This window comes from Limanda limanda, chromosome 7 (assembly GCF_963576545.1).
Source record: "Limanda limanda chromosome 7, fLimLim1.1, whole genome shotgun sequence".
NCBI lineage: Eukaryota > Metazoa > Chordata > Actinopteri > Pleuronectiformes > Pleuronectidae > Limanda > Limanda limanda.
Window position 1 is genome coordinate 19,719,588 of NC_083642.1, and position 17,627 is coordinate 19,737,214.

A 17,627-nucleotide genomic window follows, 5' to 3' on the forward strand; every position below is an offset into this window, starting at 1 on the left:
CTGTGTAGTTGGGATTAGCAGATATTTTATTACATTACATGTCATTTAGCTGACGCTTTTGTCCAAAGCGACATACATTTTTAGTACACTCAACATTTATGAGGGGCCATTTAGGGGTTCAGTATCTTGCCAAGGACACTTCGGCATGCAGATGGGGAAGAGTGGGGATTGAACCGGCAACCTTATCGTTGGAGAACGCCCACTCTAACCCCTAGGGCCTAGGCCACACCGCCCAATATTTCAGGGTTAATAAGAGGATATAGTCATTCCTTAACCTTACACTTTTTTCTATTATACAGTTTGTTGTACCAGGGACTTCAACTGCATGATGCTGTAACACAAAATAGGTTGCAAAGATCAGTGGATCATCCTTGGAACATTTTTATTCATAAAACTATAAATGAAGCTATTCTAGGGGCTAAAATAACAATGGTTACAATAAAAACACCATTACAACAGGGACAATTTATGCAATTGACTTACGGACTGTGATGCATTGGTTAGCACCTCACAAGAAAGTGTGGTGTTTGCGTGCATTTTCTTCAGGTTCTCTGGCTCTTGTAGTCCAAAGACATGTTCATAATAATCATAAGCTTGATTTATACAGCAATTTTCCCATCAATGTTCAACAGTGCTTTCTTATGAGATTAAACCAATGGAACACGAGGGCCCTGTAGCAATTCACCCCTCAAGCCCTCCCAATTGGCCCTGGCTTGTTTTGTGCGTGGCCGTGAAGGGGTAGTGTCGTCCCTTTCTCTATGTGATGTAGGGGCAGTGGCCATCGAGCCCTTCAAACACCACTTCAACCGAAGTGTATTCAGGACCCCCGAAAATGTAGGGGTAGATGGAACTCCAGAATGCTTTACAAACGGACAAAGCTAATCAAGATGGCAGCTGCGGCAAGTAAAATGCTCCTAGATGTAAATATGAAAACTTGCAAAAAAGCAAAAGAAATTGTTTTTATCTTATTTTTATCCAGTGGCAAATGAAAATATAATGTAATCACTGTGACAAGCGTTTCAGGAAAAGTTGTCAGATGTGTCACTGTTATAATGTTGGTTAATAAGGCTTGTTAAATAATAAATTTTGTTGATATTGTTTGTCCCTGTTACAATGTTGGTGTCCCAATTTCCAGGGGAAGATTTTCTAGCCCTCCCCCTTGTTGTTCCATTTGGAGGGGGGCACTCCAAGCGAAGGACACTTCTTTTCCAGGGGTAGGGCCAAGGGAGAGGAATTGGAACAGAGCAGAGGTGTCCATGATGGAGTCCTAACACTGACCTGTCTCCTGCTTCTGTAAATATAGGTAACTACCTCACGTTACCGCCAGGGAGCGTCCTAACTCCAGGCTTTAACTGCAGGAACCCAGGCAGCTGCATCCACAGAGAAAGAAAGTTACAGCTGCAGTTTTCTGCAGTTTCTGCAATGAGCTCCATTCACTGTGATTGGTGGAATAACAGAACTTCCTTTAATGTGGGGCATCCCCGCCCCCCATCACGTATTCAACATGGGACCAGCACAGAAGCCATTCAAAGTATGTCACGAGACCCAGTAACATTATAGATGGATAGGTAGTAATAACACATGAGTCTGGGACCTGACTATGCTCAGTGTTCCCAGGTTAAAAGCAGATTCAGCTGCACGTCAGAACACTGCGATGGACATGTCCGCCCTGGAAGTAGACGGTGTTCACCATAGTGTTCACGGCTCCACATAATGACACTATCACACATTTCAGCGTCAGACTCTGACTCGGCTCGGAGCGCAAGGGGTGTCGTGCCCGCGCAGGTGTGGCTCTGGCGCTCGTGCCCGCCACCCCTCCCCCCCAGCTACAAACTACAAACCCGGGCTGCGCGCTCCCGTGAACTAATTCATTGTGAGAGCCTGGGAGGAAGCAGCGAGCGACTCGACGGGTCGGTGAAACCAGCTCTGCTCCGGGAAACGCTGAGAAGATCCGACTGCGAGCCACAGAAACTACAGGTAAACTACTTTCCTCGACACCGGACCGGCCCGGAGCGGCGCCTCTCTCACCTCGGCTCACTTCAGAACCACAAGGCTTTAGTTTATTTTAAGTTGTACGCAGCTTTGAAAGGCAGGGCTAGCTAGAAGCTAACAGCTAGCGGCGTTAGCTAACGGTAGCCAAATTAGCTTTTCCCCCGGCCGACCTCGGTCTCAGGGCGGCTTCCGCACTTTTTGCACTTGTGAGGGAGTGAAACCTGCCTTCTGTGGAGTGCGGGGACTCCAGTGGCCGAAAGACCGCGTCCAGACATTTGCGAGGACTCTTGGTGAACTGTGCTAACTTCCACATCGCTTGTAAAGTGGACCGCAAAGACTGGCCTAGGTGGACGAGTCAGCCGCAGCCAAACAATGAGGCTCTTTTCCTGACTTGGGCTGACCAGGCGGCTTCCTACTCCGCGTTACTGAGGAACTGCTGCCGCTGGTGGTAGATGTTTGTTAATAATATTTTCATATTAAAAGTATGTTCACAGATCGAGGTCATATAAACCACACGTGTAGTTTGAATCAACGACAATCCGTCCTGTTTGTAGGTAGTAAAACGTGTCAATGTAGAGCTCACAGTCTCCGCTTTGCAAAGGGTTTGAGTTATTTGCTTTTCTAACTTGAGGTTTTGCGTTTTACCAGACACTCACCACTGAGAAGTCATACCCATACTGTGTGAAGGTCTCGCTTTGCAGTTTGGGTTGGATCGGGGCCACCCACCCATTCTTCCACTGCGGACACACTGGCCATCTGTTGCCTGTGTGATGACGCCATCTTTCTAGTGACCCACCCAGTGGCTGGCTGCTTTAAAAACAATGTTTGAACACTGTGAGCTCTCTGAGGCAAGACACACAACTTCTTCTATATGTTGGATGTGATGTCTTGTGGACCACGCAAAGCCTCTATCTGTTTTCTAACCTGCCATTTAAGTGCATAGTTACTGACCACGTATGGTTTAAGTGTTATATCTATAACTGCATTGACCAAAGATGTGACATTGTGTTGTCCATACAACTGTATATCAAAACTTAGTGCGTGTGGCATGGCTTTGGAGGGAAAAGTAAAAATGTAAATTATTGCCACAGATACCTGTCTTGTAATTATTGCTTCCTTATAATGCAGGGCAAGGCTACTTTTCATCCATACATTCTCAGTCAATACCCATTATTGTAGCACCGTGTCCAGATATGACAGCCACATCAGCTCGTGCAAACAAGTGCCTGTCGTTTCAGATGTACACATTTGGGGTAGGCGCTCAATGAAACAATTTAAAATGAATTCTAATTATTTTGTTCTTGCTGATGTAAACACAGCCTCTGGAATAGCACTGAATACTTGACTCACCGCAACCCTCTCGGCAGGAGAAGATGTGCAGTTTTTTTATTGCGGGTTTTACACACTGTCACCCTTGAAGCCGTTCAATAAAATGTCTCCTCTGCTCCACTGTAGTGTTGTAGTGAAGGACAATTTCTGACTGATCAGAATCTAATTTCAGTCAATACTCAATTTGGCCCCAAATCTCGTAATGCTCACAGGGATATTCCCAGTATATGAGTATTTCAGTGGCTGATTAGATTTGACGGCTTGCTGTTTCTTTAGGGTCGTGCTAAAGAGATTCACTTTTTTAATGAAGGAGGCAGCACATCATAGTCTTTATCTGACATCCAATTAAGCTAGTTAAATATAAGGTTTGGAGATTCAAAACATAATTGATAGGGAACACTTCTTTGATATTATCTGTTGTTGAGACTTCAAATTTAGAAATTATTATACACATGGTTTGAATGACTGGTTGAAAAAAGGTTCAATCTGGTTGACGCATTAATTCAAGACACAGGCTGTATTCTTCTTTGCCATCTATAACACGTAGGTGGGACACATTCTTGCGTTGGGCGTTTATTTTCTGTTCCAACTGTAATGGACCCGTCTACAGAAATTGCATGTCAGATGGCAAAAGAAAGCAACGGCCGTGTTTCTGTCAGAAATTAAAAATATGAATTGATTGACAGTCTGTTAAGCATCATTAAGCAGGGGCTAATTTTCCACCCTGAAGACAGCGTGGGGTGTTTCCTGGCTTAGAAACACGCATGCTTTAGATGCAACTGCTGTCTGTGCTGGGTTATCTAAAAGAAGGGCTCATGAATCACGAGGCACGCAGTAACTGTTTTAATAATGCAGTTTAAGCTGTGTCATACAAGGAAATGTTGCTCGTTTAACACTTAATTGATCACACGAGTGGGTTTGAATCGCAGGCCTGCTGTCAAAATAGTGTTTGAGTGAAAAAAAGTGAATTACATAACTGCGAGGGAGGTCTATCACTGACAGGGATTGTCTCAAGATTTTGTTCTGTTGCTCTCTCTGTCCTTTTATGGGGGGGGGGTTCTCTACCTATAAGTCATGACCTATTCAAAGTGCCTGAGCGTTTTTGCAAAAAACGGTCCTGAGTGTACTCTTTTGCTCTGGAGAGTAATGATATCATTGGTCCTGACAATGACCTTCTTTGAAAATGTCTTATAAAATCAGGGCTTGAGCTATTTTTCAAGGCTGAATGATTACATGTTCATTAATTACAACTTGTCTTTTTGAATGGAGAGTAGTAGCTTAACCATGGGCTTTTACAGGGTGTTGTTGCACTATGGGTTCTTTTTATTCTTTATGTTGCTAGGCTAGCGAATGTTTTTGAGGCTGTCTGTAGAGTCTTTCAGAGTTCATCAGCGTCAAAGGTGTCTGGTTTGTCCAGTTTAACCTGCATGAGTTTCTCATGTTTTATCATTTTCTGCCACATATGGAATACATTCATGACAATGGTGAGTGTTCTTGGCATCATTACTGCTGGCAAGAATTGTCAGATTGCCAAGCATTAATGTGTATTGCGAAAAATAATACTTGTGTTGAGCTAGCCTAATTGATTTGATTATGTTGGGGTGATCTCAGTGTTTCGTCATCTGTTTCTTTTCATTTTATCTCGCAATACTCAACATGCAGGCGAGCAAAGATTTCCACTTGCAGCCTGGTCCTTATCTAAAAAGATTATAATCAGGGGAGTACACCTCACATGCACTCAAATTGTCTTTACCGTAGCCCCAAACTTAGCCTGCATAACAAGCTTTTCTGTCAATTGCATTTTATACATTTTTGGGACACATTTTTTGTGTATTATATTTAAGTAGTGCTCGTATGAAACAATCTAACATATCCGTTTGTACAGCTGATTAGGTTGAATAGCTCCTAGTAAGCAATGTTTCCGTTTTCCTGCTACACATTTATTTGTGGTGGGCTGGCTACTCGGGTGCAATAGGTCACTGATTTTATCCTAGCTCAGTTAGTTTTCTCCAAAGTAATAAACCCACTACTTGTTGATCACTATTATATCAACATCATTCTACATTTTCATCAGAGACTGTGCTGAGATTAGGGAGGGGGTGACGTCATCAATTAAGTAAATACATGGACTTGCAAAGCGTATGTCGTAAGGAAGGTGGATGCACGCAGTCAAAGCAATGACTCACCTGAAAAGCAAGCTGAAGCAACTAAACAAGAGATATTGGGAACATAGAGGAAAGGTGTTTTATCAAAAGCTCTTTATTTTGGATAAGTATATTCCTTTTGTTAGCTCTTGGTACTCATTTTATCTTGGCGAGATTTGGGACTGTAAAAGGAAGATAAACAGTTTCAGACTGGGACTTAATGCCCCTCAGTGCATACTTTATTTTGTCAGCTTTGTTTGTATTTAAGAGAAGATGATTAAACAAATATAAATTACACAAGTTTATTTTATTTTGAGTTCATTCTTATATTAATAGTGAAATAAAGTATAATCGTTGGATTAATAGATAGAATCATTGATCGGTGCAGCCCTAGTTTGGATTGAAATCATTGACTTCCAGGGGCAGCCCTCTGCTGTGTATTACTACCAGTCCCATGACTCTTGTATGCTGTAATCGGCGCTAAAGGAACAATTAGCGTCGCTAATGACATGCCTACAGGCACCTAGGCTGCATTAGTTGAAACAAGGGTGCATCTTTAGATCGCCACTATACCTGCTGATGACATGTTGAAAATATACATCCAGCTCCAGGCTAAAGCTGCCCCCATTTGTCTTTTTTTCCCCCCAGTCACAGCAGGAATGGTTTAATCTTTTTTGACGCTGCTGTCCTACTTAGCCTATTCCTTTACCATTTATAGGATGCTTGCAGCACCCTGCAGTGCCATGGTGCATTTCAGGGTCAGAAACTAATGGAACTAGAGGACAATAAAAGACTGAGATTGAAAGACTTTTCTTAGGGAGCAGGAATCGGCAGGGTACTTTTGTCTGTGAATAAATCTACTCACCAGGGCAAGTGAATGTAGCTACTGTGCCCAGTGGACCATTGCAGATGTGTTGTATGGAAACATTACTGAAAAAAGTGTCTGCGTTTGCTGTGAGTTAGAAAAGGCCAACGTTTGATCAGAAATGTGCTGCACATGCAGCTGGAAGGCGTAGGCAGCACACTGTTTATAGTGGCTGAAAATGTCAGTCACACACTAACTGCTGTATGGACAGAAATAAAATGACAAAAAAAAGCGGAAGGAGGACAGACTGGTTTGGACCAGAGGCAATCAAGTGCAAAACATTTGGAAGATGTAGAACTTTTATCAGAACAGTATTTGTTTTTACAGTAGAATGCAATCAAATGATTTCAGTTTAGTTAAACAGAACCTCAAAACAAGGCCAGATAACCCAGATCTCTAATCAAAGTGATAAAAGTGACACAGGAAAAATTAACCGGCCTAATCCTGACTCTGGCTACTGTGCGAAAGCTGCTGCAGATCAAAACTGTCAGTAGGGTTGGGTATTGTTTTGAATTGGGTATCGGTCTAAAATTTCACATATGGATTCCAAATCTGCAAAAAAAGGGTTGACGGTGTAGATGACAAAAAAAGCTTTATTGAACTGGACCAATGCACAGTAGCTTTGCTTAATGTTACACCGGAAGGCGCTAGTTACACCTTGTGGTAGACAAGCAAAATTACAAAAGAAAACCCACACAACTCATCTCGGAGCCTTATCAGACATTATCAATGTCTTTAACCCCACTGTGTAAATTAGTAGAAACTGAGATAGTCAACAGTGAAACATTTTTCCTTAAATACTGTGGTTTAAATTAACCAAGCAACTCGTCTTTGTGGATAATTAGTAGATTGAATTGTTCTAACTTGCAAACTAATGCTACATCAAAAATTGTGAATTTTAAGGACTGTAATGTAAATTGATTAATTGGCTGAAGATGACATACTCAGGCTCAGAGACGGCAGGACATTAAATTGTGTACAGGAGGGGTCAAATTTCAGCATGTCACCCTTCCCTTACACTTTACCCCCTTCTAAATATAAAAACACACTTTTTTCACCAATGGTGCAAAGGGTTTCTTACTCTAGTTGGGTCACGAAACATAATTTTATGATCACTGTGTGACTACTAGAGGTGTGCATCTTCAACAGCCTTATGATTTGTGCGTGTCTCGTGTTGTGTAGCTAATGAACTATGTGTGCACACGTTTAAATGCGTGCCTCATAAACTCAATAGGAAATCAACTTACATTTCTGCCTTGGTTATCCCATTCATCATCTCACAAACTTCGAGAGGCTCTGAACCTCTATTGTGTTGCATTGTGTCACCTGCACCATGCTTCACTGGTCAGTTCCCTTAATATGGCACAGCCTCTGTTTTTGTTTTCTTGTTCATAATGCCTAAAATGAATTATACTGGAAAAGATTTTACATTTTGCCACTGGATATTCATGTCTCAAAACAATCAATATGGGCTGCTTTGGATTGGCCGATGCTGTTGCACTCTTTATTTTGTTGTTTAAAATGTATTTTCTGCGTCTTCTTGATTAGAAACTTTACTTCCTCCACTTTTCTCTCCAGGAATGGCAGCCATTCGTAAGAAGTTGGTGATTGTGGGGGATGGAGCTTGCGGGAAGACCTGCCTTTTGATAGTCTTCAGCAAGGACCAGTTCCCTGAAGTCTATGTCCCCACTGTGTTCGAGAACTACGTTGCTGACATCGAGGTGGACGGCAAACAGGTGAGACAGCTGAGACAGTTTTTCCGATCCTGGGAAAAACCTTGTTTGGTGACAGTTATTTAAAGTAATAAACAATAATCCAAATAATTTACAGATTTTCATTTGACTGTACTGAGTTATCTACTCATTTCCAGTTATCTACAACACAGGTCTATTTTAGTCTCAGCAATTGTTTTTGTGTTGGTATTAGGGCTGCCACTAACGACTATTTTTCTATCGATTAATCGGACGACTATTTTATCGATTAGTCGATTAATCTAAACGACTAATTTTCCTCCAAAAAAATCAAATTGACCATTTCATTTCAGTTAATTTTATTTTGACAACAACAAACTGTATGTCATCGTATAATGCAGCACAAAACAAAATGTAAACAAAGGCTCAAATATTAAAGTGCAAAACTGTAGGTTTAAACTAGCAACTCCAACGTGATAAAAATAAATAAAAAAGAGGGCATATAAGTTAAGTCAGCAGCGCAACTCAAAAAGATATCAAAGTTTCTATTTAACCCCTTATCAAAATAAAAAAGTTAGGTGTGCATATTAAACAAAGTGCAACAAGTTTAAAGTATAAGAAACAATGGTGTCCAGCTCAAAATCAAACTCAAACGTTAGTTAGACATGCGTGTTGTAATGTAAGAATGTCAGCATGTCCACATATTCTGGACTCAGTCTAGCGGCCCCCCCTCCCCCCACGCGGGCGCCGTAGCTGAGGTGACGCGAGAAGGACCCGACTCGCGTCCAGGGCCGCCGTCCGCACCTGCGACGGACACCGCCCCGCGGTCCAAGAGAAAGGAAGCCCCCGCACCAGCGACGCCGTGAAGCGCCGTGGACGAGGACCCCCCCCCCAAAAAAAACAACTTGAGGCGGGCCGCACACCGAGCCTCCGGCTGCGTGGAGGGGAGGGGGGCGCCGGGGCGACTGCTGCCGCGGCATGCATAGTCTATCGCGGCTGGTGCCCAGCGGTTTAAAAAAAAAAATGCGTCGACGCATTTTATACGCGTCGACGCATTTTCAGCGTCGACGTAATCGATGACGTCGACGAATCGCAGCAGCCCTAGTTGGTATCAGGGCTGATTTTGTTCCCTGGGTGCTTAATCGCGCTCCATTTCGATATCTGACACAATTGTCAAAATATGTCTTGGTGTTTTTAGCTTGCTTTGTAGGTGTTTTATTTATAACACATTTAATTGCCCCATTAACCAGTCTGGTGACCATTTTGAGTTTTCTAGACATGTATACAAATCCACTGATTTCAAGTTTTCCTCAGTGATATAGCTTTGATTTAACTTAATGTTTAATACTTAAGATATTTAAAACTTAATAGTGAAGATATTAAACATTCACGGTAACACCGACAATAAGCTCAACTCCTCCAGGTTATTGATGTATTGTTCAGGATACCTGTGGCAACTAGTCAAACTTATCAGTCCCAAACCTTCACATCCTGACCCCTTTCTAGGATAGTGGGATTCTGGGACATGGAGTCTGTATTGACTGGTTTCCTTTTGTTGTTTAGCAATGCTGTCTGCTCAGAGAGGCCTTTATATGTCACTGCTAATGTGCCACTTAAGTGCACACATTCATAGATATCTGTCCCCCTAAGTTTGCCTTTTGTTTTTCTTTCCTTCCCCACAAGATAAATTAATTTTCCTATGCAAAATTACTAAAAATGCTGAAATTTGCCCACAATGACCTGGATCTGCCCCCAACATTTTAATGGATTCTGTCTTGACCCATGTCCTATACTTAAAATTTTAGTGGAAATCCAGTCAGTTGTTTCTGTATAATCGTACTTACAATCCAGGCAAATAGACAGGGGTTTAAAACTACCCCCCTTGGCAGAGGTAATTATTATTCAAGACTATTTATCAAGAATAAACAAAGATCTCTTCTGCTGAATATTTCTATTTTTTAACCAAATCAGATTACAATACCAGGCATCTTTATTAAATATACTCCACAATATGCAGTGGATAGTGAAATTACTCCCAATATTTATTTTGTTTAGGTTTATAAAATATAGCTGTATTTACTGGTTGTAGTTAAATTGAATCCTAAAGGTAAACTATCTGAATTATGGCCCAAACTGCATGATGAGACCATTCATTTAGGTGAAAACCTTTCAGACTAAAGGCAGAGATTCAACACAGTACTCCTGTATTTAAAATTTTACCACTTTAATGTTTGCAAAACATTAAACAGCACTAGAAATCCTCAAACGGACATTAAGGATGTTTAAGAGTTTGCTGTCCACTTCATAGTGATAACTCTTTGCTATTATAATGCACTTATTTCTTTTAGCCAACTGAGGAAATAAATATGTCCTTTCTATAGTTTCTTGTCAGGATGAGGTATTTTGCGGTCTTCGTTTCTTTGTTATTGATAATTTCTCTCCTTTTTTACATTTCTTTCCACTATTTCCATGTCCCTCTTTTGTCTGACTCTGTGTGTGTCAGGTGGAGTTGGCTCTCTGGGATACGGCGGGTCAGGAGGACTATGACAGGCTGAGACCTCTTTCCTATCCAGACACTGATGTCATTCTCATGTGCTTCTCCATAGACAGCCCTGACAGCTTGGGTGAGCACAAACCACACATACACGGATGGATGCAAGCAGACACGTTTTCATGCACAGCATAAAACACAGCATCTCCGTCCTTCCTCTTCACCCCCGTCTTTCCGTTTTCATACAGAGTTATTTCTGGGGCCTGTAGATGATGTGTTCATCCTGTTGTGACGACTTGTAGGGGAACTGCTTGCCCATGTTATACACACTGACACAAATCATTTGTCCTGATGTTAAACTACAACAACTCCCTGTCTCTTGACCATTTCTCTATGATCATATGAAAATGGATTATCATAAAATGAGGTGATAAAAGCTGCCGATAACTGAAGTACCACACATTAATTAAACAGAGTTAAATGAGAGAAAGATACAGTTTGTAATGAAACATGGCTCCACTGTTCTATAGTTTGCCCTTTATAGTTGTTTTACATAACCATTCTTCAGAGATAACATTTCTGTTGGAAGCAGCACTTTTGCTGAGCAATAATTTTTTTTACATTTGATGCTCAGTAGAGATAGGGAGACTCTTATTTGTTTCTTTATCTCTGCATTGATTCTCATTCTAAATTACTTTGTAAAAGTCAGGCTAATAAAAAATGCTGCTCTAGCTTATTTAGCTGTTAATTAATTTAAAGATTAGTATTGTTGCTCTGCCATCAAATCCCTTTTATGCAGTGATTCCAATGTCTGTTTCAGTCGGGTATTTGTTTTGTAGCAAGTGGAAATTTTACCAGCATTTTATTTTTTGTTTTAATGTATTGACGTATACTTAAAGTGAAATGTTCCTCACAGAGCTCATCCCATCTTAGTGGAGTACATGGCACTTAGTTTAGCTGTGGTTGTCTCCTGAAAGAAAACGTATTGCCCAGCTGGAAAGATAAAAATATAGTAAAGATTCTTCACTTCTCTTGTAATGGGGCCTTGTGCCATTTTAGTCTAGGAAAGTTACCCATAACAATAACATATACTATACACACAAATACGACATTGGTGTCTGGTCAGTGTTAATTGAGCTGTTCTTTTCCTCACAGAAAACATTCCAGAGAAGTGGACCCCTGAAGTCAAACACTTCTGCCCGAATGTTCCCATCATCCTGGTAGGAAACAAGAAAGACCTGCGTAATGACGAGCACACGCGTCGAGAGCTGGCCAAGATGAAGCAGGTAACTGAATCCTCTGTGCTTGGGCCAAATTACAGTTTAGGTTTGTCTCGGGGGTTGAAAGAGGTCTATAATGATTTTAGGTATTTGACCGATGGGAGTTCTTGATATTAAATAAGGCAATGGAAGACTTAATCCCATGTGGAAGGGTTTGACGACGTGGAGGATTTAAACATTCACAATAGTACTGTGACCCCCAAGAGTGCATGTTAGTTTGGTAAAAGTTTAAGCAATATTCACTGGCTTATATTTTAGATGTTTACTTATGATCCGCAAGGAGTTAGGTTATGTTTCTAAATTGAGATTTTGGGGTTTCTTCATCCAATAGGAGCCAGTGAAATCAGAGGAGGGCCGAGACATGGCTGGACGAATCGCAGCATTCGGTTACATGGAATGCTCCGCCAAGACCAAGGACGGCGTACGGGAGGTGTTCGAGATGGCCACCAGGGCGGCACTGCAGGCCCGCCGCGGAAAGCAGAGGAATAAATGTGTACTGCTGTAAAATGGCCGACACATTTGGACTGTTTTCACCCTGGGCTACTGTACATGGGACTGGGGCATCGGGAGGGATTGCGGGAAGCCTAGATTGGGGGAGGGGGGGAGGGGAGGAAAAGCAGAAAACTACTACCGCTGTAAAATGGCTGTTTGTTGGACCGAATTGACCCTGGGACTTGGGTTTGGGAAGCTTTGATTGACCGGGGCGGGTGGGTGGAAGGAAGAGGAACGAGGGAGCGCAGAAAATGAATACCGCTGTAAACATTGGGCTCTTCACCTGTAGGGTTACCATCAAGGTGGGACATTTCCACCAGCCTTGTAATGTGTCTCAAGCCACTTACACTGATAAAGAGCCTTTAGAGATCCTGGGACTTTCCACACTCAGTGGGACATTTATGATGAGACTAAACCAGTGCAGAACTGTTTTCAAAGTTTTTATTATGCGCTGTAGTGATCTGGAAAAGTTGTTTTAACAGCTCCAACAGTGAAAAAAATCACCAATAAACAGTGCATTAAACAGGAATGAGGTTAAATGGCTTGCAGTTTAATTCAAGAATAAAAAAGCAATTTACTTAAAATTGGGCATTTAGAGAATTTTTCCTTGATTGGATTGTATGCTCTATATGAAACCAGTGGTCATGTGCTGTCAGGTGCTCGGGTCTTGTGTGTTGTATTATCAGAGAGGCGTGGAGCCACATGCTCACATGTCCAGCTCAGTTCCATTTAGTCCCTGACAGGGGCTAATCCTATATGTACAGACTCCCAGTGACAAACACATTGAGCCCTGCTCTCGCTCAGATTATTTGTTATAGTGACCTGATAGTAAATACTGTTATTTGCAGATGAACTATAGTTGGTGTACAGTTTGAGTTCAAATTAAATGGCCCTCAACCCTGGGTTTAAACTAAAGCTATGAGCTGTAATCCAGTGGCTCTATTCACCACCTGTATTGCAACCGCTGCTGTTAATATCAGGCATCACCGCAGTGCTACAGAGGAAGTTAACATGCATCCAGAGGAGCACCAGAGGGATTCCCTCAGTGTCATAAACAGACACTGAACTGTCCACATGCTGCTGAATCTTTATGGTGTTTGATCCGTCTACATTTGGAGATGATCAGCTCTCACATGAAGGGGATTTAACATTTGATAAATTCTCTCCACTGAATCCGTGGCAGTTGAATTGTTTGTCCCACTGGATGAAAAGGTTATCTTCCTGTCCTGCGTAGTACAACCTGAGCAAACTCTGCGCCACTCTCATCCTTTCTGTTCCACACAGCTGACTGCTGGTGCTCCCCTTCCCCTGGTTTGAGACCAGGACAAATAACAAGGAGAGGGGAGTATTGTGTTTACATGCACACCACTGATCTCCTTATTTGGGACAAATGATTACTTTTCGTTTGTGTAGGCATGTATAAAAAGGTCAAATGTACAGGCTCTGATAATCTCATGTTATCCATCGTTTATGTTTGTCTTTGATTGGTTAAGTGTTGCTATCTACCATCTGCATCAACAGTTTAACCTAAAAAGACAAATATGACCTTTTCATCCATAATACTTTGCATGGAAACCCCAGAATGGTCAGATTTGGAGATAAACATTCAGGTAATCTTCATCCGTAACATGCTGAGTGAGAATTAACCACCTGCTGTGTGTTAGAAAAACACTTGGTTTTAATTTCTTTAATGTTTTTTTTTTAAGTTTTAAGTCTTTTATTTTAGAAATGAAAGTGTGGCCAGTTATATTTGGGATTTATGAGTCACCAGCCTTCCCTGACTTTTCTGTGTGTTTTACTGCAAGACTGAGGCTCTCTTCTGAGTGTTGCACCCTCCTGTTCTTCCTGGTCCACAGGGAGGAGCCTGTTCCAGATACCCAGTTTTGTGTCGTTGTTTTCATACTTTTGTTTTCTGCTTTAAAAAAAAGTCAGAAATATGTTGTCTATCAGTATTTAAAAATAGGAGGTGGAAGACTTGGGGGACTGCTCATGTGTTGTCGCTTTAGTTTATTCTCCTTATGTGCTTTACCTGAATTTTTTATTTTTGATGATTTTCAAATGGGTGTAACGACTCGTCAATCATCCCTGCCAAATGCTGTTGTTAGGCAGTCAGGAGAAAGGCTGGCCCCTCGGCTGCCTGTCTAGAGCATCACTATGACCACGTGTGCTGGCTTTTTTTTTGTTTGTTTAGTTTTCAATACAAACTTGGCTGAAAAGACAAAAGGAAAAAAAAACAGCTCTAGTCTCCTTATGTACAAATCATTTTTATTTCTAGTTTTTATTGTATTTTTAAATCCTGATTTCGGATGCTGAAGCAGTGATGTACACAAAAGGAACAGGAAAACCAAGCTGTATGCAAAAGTCTGTAAATATGAAATGTGGGTTTGTTCATACTAGACTATACACATGCACAGGACTGGAAACTGTATTTGTAAACTAGCTTTGGTTTGTGTAATAAATTACTTTCTATAACACCCAGCTTCTATTCATTATGGTCTCTGGAGGGAGGAAGTGGGGAAGAGCTCTTAAGTTCAATCAATACACATTTGATATGAATGACTGGCAGACCTAATCGCAAGGAACACGCAGAGAAAAAAGGTGTAGAGAGCGGGAGCCACATCACTTTTAGAAATGCATGTAAAATATATAGTCTGAATTAGCTCCCTCTTCATTCATGCACTTGCCCCCTGTCTTTGTTTTGCATATTTCTGTGTTCGCATCTTTCATAATCAACTGTGAAACGGCCTTTTGTTCATTTATGTATGGTTTTAAACAGTATTGTAAAATTACACATTCACTTACATACATTTGTAACATTTTCAGTCGTCCAACACCTCAGTCTGCTACATTTTGGTCAGGATTCTCAAACCTTGAAAGCTACACCACCAAATCCTATCCAACAACTCGGTCGCAGGTTATAAGTTCTGCTGAACACTATACAGCAATAAATACAGGTAATGATTTATTAGTGAGGCGTGTCGTCTCTTGGGTTTTAAATCTCGCTGGTGCAGAGCTACACCTCATCGCAGCAATAAAGGTCCCACAGCAGAGCCTGGTGATAAATTGAGGATCCCACGTACACAGAGCCTCGTTTGATCATAAAGCAGAGTGAGTGAGTGCAGCGACACTCTGAACGTCCTCCACACCCACTGATGTTATTACTGACTGCTGCACAACAGCAGACTTCTCTTACTTGCACTTCCACACAGTGTCTGCTAGTCTTCTTTGTTACGTGCAATTTCTCAAATATCTTCTGAAGCAATTCACTTTTTATTAGCTGTGCATTTACTTCTATTGACAATCCAAGTTGCATTTATATGTACTTAAACAATATAGTTCATTTAAACGTGTTTTTTTCCACTGTAGAACCATATGTGACATTAGAGATGGGAACAACATGAACATCCAGGTGAAATGCTTTTGAGTTGTGTGTTTTCATCTGTATCTATGGTGTTAGCCTGACACTCCCTATTCTAACAGATAATTAGACAGTAATTATCATTTACAACTTTTCATTTCCTTAACTGGAATACCAAATATGTGTACGTGACATAATTTTATATGGTGTAACCTAGGTTGATTTAACTTTGTATCTTATTTTCTTCCATATATTTATAATGGTATATTGACTGATGTGTATTTTAATTGCTGTTAACTGTTGTGATACAATATGTGGGTAAGATGACAACTGTATGTCTATCAGAAGACTGAGGGAGAGTCTTGGGCTTCAAACGTCACTACATCAAATAAAATCCTGGGTAAAATTCAAAGTGTGAATTTCTCCACCCATTTTTGTGATGTCCACGAAGTTCCCATACTTTTTTTTATATTTGACATTGCCATTTCAGTTTGTCGACTTAACAACCCTGTTTGACTGTTTCTCTGTATTAGTGGGCCAAAAGATTTCATAGTATTATTGCAACAGGAAAAAAAAGGAAACACAACATAGTTTCTGTGTGTTTTCCTTTATTTGCAGCTTGTGTAGTTTTGCTTTGAAGGAAAATATTCATATCTCACTCACTCACTCTTATCCACTCAGTACAGACAAAGCTGGGTTAAAATCCTGTGGAGTAGCATTGGTCATCGGGACGAGGAGCAGAAAGTAACAACACACCACTCAGGGATGTGCACGAGCCTCATGCTGAGGCTCGCGCTGCAGAGAGGGAGCGGAGTGTGTGGGATGCTGAGGTGAGGCAGCTTCACCCTGTGTGGGATGATGCTGGATGTTCTGGAGTTATATCAACAAGCTGCAAGTGTGTGTGTGTGTGTGTGGAGTTTGGTTGTGTAAGGCAGCACGGAGGAGTAGAGCCACAGGAATAAAATGGATGAAAGTGTGAGCAGGAGGGTGCTCACAAGGAGGGTTTTTTTTAAATATCACATGTAGCACATGTCTAATGTTTAATTATAAGCTTAAAGCTGCATAGGCTCATATTATAACGACTCTGCTGTGGACCAAAATGGTGGTAAAAGTCTGTTTTGAGCTCGCAGCCACTTATTGAACATCATGATCTGTTAGTGCAGCCAGAGCAATAAAGAAACCAAAGGCAACTGTCATCATTTTGGTGCCACTGTTTGCACGAGGGGGCCAAGAGGATTTTAAAACAACCACACTTTAAGGCATAAACTATGATAGAGGGCTATTTAAGACAAGAGGGGGAAAACGTACAGAAAAAGAAGCGTGCCTGGTTTACTGCCACTCTGCTAAACGGGGAAAGAGCTGATTGTGACAGCGGAAAAACTGAGCTGCAATAATCTAAAGGAATTATGTAACACTGAGGGTTGCCGTTCTTTTTCAGAACCACTTACAGCCTGTGTTCCAGGCTTTCCCACTGTTTTTCCATCTCGTGCAAACTATCCAGATCTCAGGTCAAACTGGAGTTCCCATCTTATTACATCAGAGAGGTGCCTGCAGAGACCTTTGGCAGCTTGTATATGGGAGATGTGTGCGGTACGGGAGGAAGAGGAGGTGGTATGAAGACCTATAGCAAGTGTAAGGAATGGATGGATAGTAGGAGGAGGCCTCGGCTGATGGATTATTAGAGGCGCAGTGGGTGGATGTGAGAGAAAACAAGAAGGCAGCCTGCAGCTTCTGGGACTGAAAATGACTTCCTGAGAATAGAGTACTGCTAAAACCCTTATCTGCTGCTGGACACGAAGCTGCATTCTACTGTACGTTATTAACCCTCAAGTGGATTCCAAATCAACTACTGCATTGTTTAGGTACTGGTCCTCAAAAGTAGGTTCCCTTGTTTTTCCTGTGGTAGTTGAAGGCTTATTGGAAACAAAATAACATCCAGGTTCCGGTTTATGTGTCAAAGAGATCTCATGTTTACCTAGAATGGA

At 41.5% G+C, this 17,627-nt stretch overlaps 1 protein-coding gene across 1 annotated transcript; it reads left to right on the forward strand.

Annotated features, from left to right (window-relative positions):
* The first annotated feature begins 1,851 nt into the window (after positions 1-1,851).
* On the forward strand, positions 1,852-12,369 carry rhoab (ras homolog gene family, member Ab). The gene is made up of 5 exons (XM_061074186.1): positions 1,852-1,977; positions 7,909-8,066; positions 10,525-10,645; positions 11,668-11,798; positions 12,124-12,369. Exons 2-5 carry the CDS (start codon positions 7,911-7,913, stop codon positions 12,295-12,297), a joined length of 582 nt encoding a protein of 193 aa, XP_060930169.1. The 5' UTR covers positions 1,852-1,977; positions 7,909-7,910; the 3' UTR covers positions 12,298-12,369.
* Positions 12,370-17,627: the final 5,258 nt, after the last annotated feature.

Coding starts and splice junctions, on each gene's coding strand:
- rhoab (XM_061074186.1), top strand. CDS start 7,911: ATGGCAGCCATTCGTAAGAAGTTGGTGATTGTGGGGGATGGAGCTTGC. Junction 8,067..10,524: donor TCGAGGTGGACGGCAAACAG/GTGAGACAGCTG, acceptor TGTGTGTGTCAG/GTGGAGTTGGCTCTCTGGGA. Junction 11,799..12,123: donor AGCTGGCCAAGATGAAGCAG/GTAACTGAATCC, acceptor TTCATCCAATAG/GAGCCAGTGAAATCAGAGGA.